Source organism: Triticum aestivum, chromosome 1D (genome assembly GCF_018294505.1).
Source record: "Triticum aestivum cultivar Chinese Spring chromosome 1D, IWGSC CS RefSeq v2.1, whole genome shotgun sequence".
In the NCBI taxonomy this organism is placed as follows: domain Eukaryota; kingdom Viridiplantae; phylum Streptophyta; class Magnoliopsida; order Poales; family Poaceae; genus Triticum; species Triticum aestivum.
The window spans coordinates 108,428,855-108,435,299 of NC_057796.1; the positions used below are offsets into that span (position 1 = coordinate 108,428,855).

At 48.7% G+C, this 6,445-nt stretch overlaps 1 protein-coding gene across 10 annotated transcripts in view; it reads right to left on the bottom strand.

The window, feature by feature from the left end:
- The window catches only part of LOC123180614 (probable tRNA(His) guanylyltransferase), a 73,101-nt gene that overhangs the window by 8,007 nt on the left and 58,649 nt on the right, over nucleotides 1-6,445 (bottom strand). For 2 of the 10 annotated variants that reach the window (XM_044592688.1, XM_044592689.1), the window contains exon 1: nucleotides 1,362-2,889. The exons of 4 other annotated variants lie outside the window; for them this stretch is intronic. In XM_044592688.1, coding sequence (XP_044448623.1) covers nucleotides 1,362-1,518 — 157 coding nt within the window. In that variant the 5' untranslated portion in view covers nucleotides 1,519-2,889. Of the gene's footprint in view, nucleotides 1-1,361; nucleotides 2,923-2,960; nucleotides 3,210-6,445 lie in introns of those variants that run through there. 4 more of the 10 variants (XR_006491151.1, XR_006491146.1, XR_006491150.1 and 1 more) reach the window with 4 other exon arrangements.

Sequence of the window (6,445 nt, forward strand, 5' to 3'; positions counted from 1 at the left end):
GGGGGCGCCAGTGCCGCGGTTGTGAGAGGCACCGCATGCGGGGGGGCCCCTCAAAGCCAGGTGGCGGGCCAAGAGAGGCGCGCGAGCGCCCTGGGATAGGCGTCGAGGAGCCCGCGTCACCGGTGGCGAGAGGAACAGCCGGGGGTACCTGCTGAAACGGAAACACATGCTCATCAAAGTAAACGTGCCGGGAAGTGAACACACGGTGAGAGACGGGATCGTAGCACCGATATCCCTTGGAGTTGGAGGGGTAGCCGATGAAGATGCAAGCGATAGAACGAGGTGCGAGCTTGTGAGGAGCGGAGTCGGCAGTGCTAGGATAGCAAAGGCACCCAAAAATACACAAGCCATCATAAGATGGGGGCGTACCGAAGAGAAGATGGTGAGGTGCATAGTTCCACCGTGGGCGGCAAGGGCGAAGGTTAAGGAGAAGTGAAGCAGTGGCGAGGGCGTCCGGCCAGAAACGAGGCGGCACGTTGGCATGGAACAGGAGCGTGCGAACGCAGTCATTCAGAGTGCAAAGGACGCGTTCGGCTCGACCGTTCTGCTGTGAAGTATACGGGCATGTGAGACGAAAAACGGTGTCGTGGTGCGACAAAAAAGTGCGGAAAGTAAGGTTGTCGAACTCTTTTCCATTGTCCGTCTGAAGCGCAAGGATGGGACGCCCAAACTGCGTGCGGACATAGGAGTAAAAAGCTGTCAAGGTGGAGAGTGCATCCGACTTTCTGCGCAAAGGAAAAGTCCACACATAGTGAGAGTAATCATCAAGAATGACCAGATAATATAAATAGCCCGAGTTACTAGGGACCGGAGAGGTCCACACATCGCTATGAATCAACTGAAAAGGAAAAGAAGCAATGGTGGTGGAAGTATTAAACGGCAAGCGAACGTGTTTGCCGACTCGACAGGCATGACAAATGTGATCCTCAATCTTATGACAAATGAAACTGAAACTCCTAAGAATGTGACGAAGTGTGACGGGGTTGGGGTGACCCAAGCGAGCGTGCCAGAGATCAACTCCAGCGGAGAGAGCGACCAATGCGGTGGTGGTGGATGAGGGCGAATGCACCGGATAGAGCTCGTCGGGGCTGTCACATCGATGAAGGACCATCCTGGTTCGAGCATCCTTGACACAAAAACCAAACTCGTCAAATTCAACAGTGACAGGATTTTCACGAGTGAAACAACGAACGAAGATAAGATTCTTAATAAGATGAGGAGACACAAGTATGTTAGACAAAGATAAAGGCATAGAAATAGAAGGAAAAGAAGTGTGCCCAACATGTGTGATAGGAAGGGTGGAACCGTCGCCGACTATGATGCGGCGGTCGGTGGAGACAGGAGTGAAGGAGGCAGGTTACCAGGATGAGCAAACATGTGAGCCATAGCACCGGTGTCCATGTACCAGTCACCGCCTCCAGTGAAGTTGTTTGGCGTAGGAGCGGCATGCAGCCCGGTGAGGAGCACCGGGTCCCAGGGCGCCGGCGGCAGGGCCGGCGACAGGGACGGGAACGCCATGGGGAAGCTGTAGCCGCCGCTCAGCTGCGGCGGTGGGTACTCTCCAGACAGATGCGGAGCCGCGAAGTACGCATGATGCGCGGGAGGGGCGGGAGGCCCATACGGTATGGATAGCAGCCCCGGCTGCAATTGCGGTGTCGGGTAGGCCGGATAGCCCGCCGGAAAAACCTGCTGGCCCGCTGACAGATGCTGCAGGTGCTGGGCACCGTCTGGCTGCGGCCCAGCGGGCGAGTGCTGGCCTGTTGACGACCCCACCAGTATCCGGGAGGCCCGTACGGGGATGCGGGCGGAGCCCCGTAGGCTGGCGGGGCGACGCCGGACGCGTCGTAGGTGGCGGCCGGCTCGTACAGTGGCGGGGCCGCGCCGTATGGCGCCGGCGGCGGGACGGCAGAGGCGACAGTGGATGGCCCGGATGACGCCATCGCTGGTATGACAGCGGTGACTAGACGGCGACGATCGGCGAGAATGTTGGCCCAAACCACGTCACCGAGTACTGTCCGACGACAGGTGACGACCGACGACGACGAACGATGAAGTAGCGAAGCTGACTTGAACTGCTCCTTGCCGATGCAATCCGACGAGATTTACGTCGAGATGCAACGCACCACAAGGAAACTGGCCTCCAATCCAATCTCACGTACAAAGCTAGCTCAACCTCAAGTCAATCGATCTGGTGAAGTAGTAGTAGTACTAATAGCCGAAGACACGTACGAGCAGAGACACGTACGAGCGGGCGGGTAAGGAGAGCGGCGGCCGGCGGCTGTAGGAGCGGCGGCCAGCGCGGAGATCGCGCGAGCGGCGGCGGCGGCGGTTGGCGCGGGGAGGCGCGCTAGCGGCGGCGGCTGGATGGCGGCGGCGGCGGAAGCGGAAGAAAACCTAAAAATCTGATACCATGTATGATTGCACGATGTATTACTCATATGCAAAGGCACGTATATATGATGTACAAGAGGTGGGCCACGACCTCAAGGAACTAGGAGGTGGGCCCTATACACAGATATGCACAACACATATACTCAACAGATGGAAAAGGTGGTCCCGTTCCTATACAAACTGGAACCGGGGAGGTTCGTCCCCAATTTGTCGATTTTTTTTGCTTATTTGAGACAGTCAAACCAGTAACAAATTGCAACCAAACTATTGGTCAACTGATATGTCCCTCCGTGCGCATCATACAGTGCGGTATAAGAAATTAGAGTAGGAAACCATACAGGAAAGCAGAATTTTACACTAGCTAGCTCGTAATCAACAACAATAGGAGTTCACACAATTTGACATGTCAATTTTGACCAAACTAGACATCTCAGGGTTCTGATTGAAGGAGCCGTCCGCAGGCAGAATATCAATTTGCTTCGTTCTAGTGTTAACTAAAGCAGAATAGCAACAACATAGCAGAAGTGGTGCCCGCCGAACTGTAGACAAACTTAGGTTTTTTTACTAACCTGCGACCTGGCCGGGGCAATGGAGGCCGGCTGCCGGTCAAGGGCGCTCCAAACCTGGAAGCGGCGGCGGTGCTGGCGCCTATCTGAGAGCGTGTTTTCCGGTCAGTGCCGTGCGCCGGCGATGGCGGAGGGAACACTTGAGGCGATGGCGGATGGAGCACTGGAGCTGGAGGCGATGGAGGAAGGGGAGAGCGACATTTTTTTTAGGGAAGAAAGCGACGTTTCAGGATGCGGCGCGAGGTGACAGAGCGGAGAGCCTCGTGACTAGGCTGGGCCTGGCCCTCGTTGTACGTTTCAGGCTGATCTATGACGTTCGATTGTAATCCCAGAAAAAAAAATTCTACATTCGATTGTGGGAGGGGCCACGAGTTAACCACTTGTATTATTTTTTAAGACAAATAGTACAGGGACGATGAAAGTGTCAAACCTATTAGACTTTTATTGTCAAACTTCGGGACAAAAATCAATACCAATAAGTCTTCCGTCTTTTTTTAGCAAGGGAACATGTCAGACAGGAAATTAAGGGAGTGCTTAATGTTCATACCAAGACTCTGAATGAGAAGTACTTGGGCATGCCATCTAACATTGGTGCTTCCAAGATGGGTGCCTTCAAATACTTAAAGGACAGATTGTAAGCGAAGATGAAAGGATGGATTGAGAGAACAATTTCAGCAACACGCAAAGAAACTTTAATTAAATAGGTGGCGCAGGCGATTACGGTCTATTCTATGTCTTGTTTCAAGCTACCCCGAGGACCCTATGAGCATCTCAATAAGCTAATTTGTCGGTTCTTTTGGGGCAGCAAGGAGGGCCGTCGAAAACCACATTGGATTTCTTGGAAAACAATGACTCAACCAAAGAAATATGGAGATTTGGATTTTAGAGACCACAAGCTTTTTAACCTAGCCCTTCTTGCGCCACAATCATGGGGGTTGTTGACTATGCCTGAGTCATTTTGTTCAAGGATCTTAAAGGCCGAATTCTACCCATTGTAAGACATTTTGGCTGCTGGTCTCGGATCCCATCCCTCCCAAGTCTGGAGGTCAATATTGGAAGGCAGGGGCGTGCTCTCGTACGGACTCATAAAGAAAATTGGGAACCGGTCATCGACACGGATTTGGGCCGAGAATTGGATCCCGAGAGATACTACTATGAGGCATGTTGCATGCTTGGCGAGTGATCCCCCAATACATGTTAGCGTCGTGGCCAGAGGATAAACTATAGCCGTATTTTCTTACTCTGATGCGGCAGCAATTAGAGGCATTCCTTTAAGCACGACACCAATGGCAGCTTGAAAGAAAGGGATACCTCTCGGTTAGATCGCCCTACCCTATGCTAGTTAACATAAGAAATGGGAGAGAAGATTTGCTTGATGAGAAAGGAGCTTCTTCAAATGCTTCGGCCGAGGAGAAGTATTGGACATCATTATGGAACATTCAAATACCAGGAAAGTTTAGAATTTTCTTGTGGAGGTTAGTCAAACATTTGTAGCCATTCGAGGATGTTCGTCATCGTAGAAAGATGAGCCATACGGATAACTGCCAAATATGTGGAAGCAATGACTCCTGGAGACACTCTCTTATTGAGTGCACAATGTGAAGATGTGTGTGGGCGTTGGGTGATGAACAACTCATCGAGCATGTGGTGGAGACTCATGAAACTAATGCTAAAAATTGGCTTTTTCGAAGCTAGAATCTCTATCTCACGGTGAATTTGTCAAGATGGCGATCACGCTATGGGCGATATGGACAACGCGAGGAAAATTGAGGTGATATTCCAAAGCCCAATGTCTACTCACCTTTTTATCGAGAGATTTATCTCTCAGTTAGAAAGCCTAAAGAGATTATTTCATGCTTATGATTATTGAGATCAGATATTTATTAATATCATTAATTACTGTTGTCCTTCCCAACATCAAATGCATTTTACCTTTACCACTTTCCCCAATAAAATGCATTTTACTTATCAAGACTTGAGCGTTGAAGATATTGTGGATAAGGACAGATTATTGGGCAGTAAAAAGGTGTCCCATACCGAGTCTGTGATAGTTTAGCTCACCGTGCTACATGTCGATGCAGTTGTTTCCTGCTTACGAATCTAGAGATGAGATATTGCTTAATGTCATTAGTTATTGTTGCCTTTCTCAACATCAAATGCATTTTACCTTTACCTCCCCCCCAAAATGCATTTTACTCATTTAGACTTGAGCATGAAAGATATTGTGGATAAAGGAAAGACATTGGGCAGTAAAATGGTGTGTTCTGTATCGAGTATGTGATATTTTAGCTCATATTGCTACATGTTGTATTTTTAGCATCTTTCATGTGTTGGGGGATAAAGGTGACCGCCATAAAAAAATTATTTATGTCGGGTCCGGGTCTTCTGATTATGGGTCATTTAAGGATTAGTTGAAAGAAACAAGACGAATGTCGATGCGGTTATTTCGTGCTTGTGATTCTAGAGAACCGATATTGCTTAATGTTGAAGGAAATATGCCCTAGCCGCAATAATAAAGTTGTTATTTATATTTCCTTATATCATGACAAATGTTTATTATTCATGCTAGAATTGTATTAACCGGAAACTTAGTACATGTGTGAATACATAGACAAACAGAGTGTCCCTAGTATGCCTCTACTTGACTAGCTCGTTAATCAAAGATGGTTAAGTTTCCTGACCATGGATATGTGTTGTCATTTGATGAACGGTATCACATCATTAGAGAATGATATGATGGACAAGACCCATATGTTAGCTTAGCATTATGATCATTTAGTTTTATTGATATTGCTTTCTTCATGACTTATACATATTCCTCTGACTATGAGATTATGCAACTCCCGAATACCAGAGGAACACTTTGTGTGCTATCAAACGTCACAACATAACTGGGTGATTATAAAGATGCTCTACAAGTGTCTCCGAAGGTTTTTGTTGAGTTGGCATAGATCGAGATTAGGATTTGTCACTCCGTGCATCGGAGAGGTATCTCTGGGCCCTGTCGGTAATGCTCATCACTATAAGCCTTGTAAGCAATGTGACTAATGAGTTAGTTGCGGGATGATGCATTACGAAACGAGTAAAGAGACTTGCCGGTAACGAGATTGAACTAGGTATGAGGATACCGATGATCGAATCTCGGGCAAGTAACATATTGATGACAAAGGGAATGACGTATGTTGTTATGCGGTTTGACCGATAAAGATCTTCGTAGAATATGTGGGAGCCAATATGAGCATCCAGGTTCCGCTATTGGTTATTGACCGGAGATGTGTCTCGGTCATGTCTACATAGTTCTCGAACCCGTGGGGTCCGCACGCTTAACGTTCGATGACGATTTGTATTATGAGTTATGTGATTTGATGACCGAAGATTGTTCGGAGTCCCGGATGAGATCACAGACACGACGAGGAGTCTCGAAATGGTCGAGAGGTAAAGATCGATATATTGGAAGGTTATATTCGGACACCGGAATGGTTCCGGGG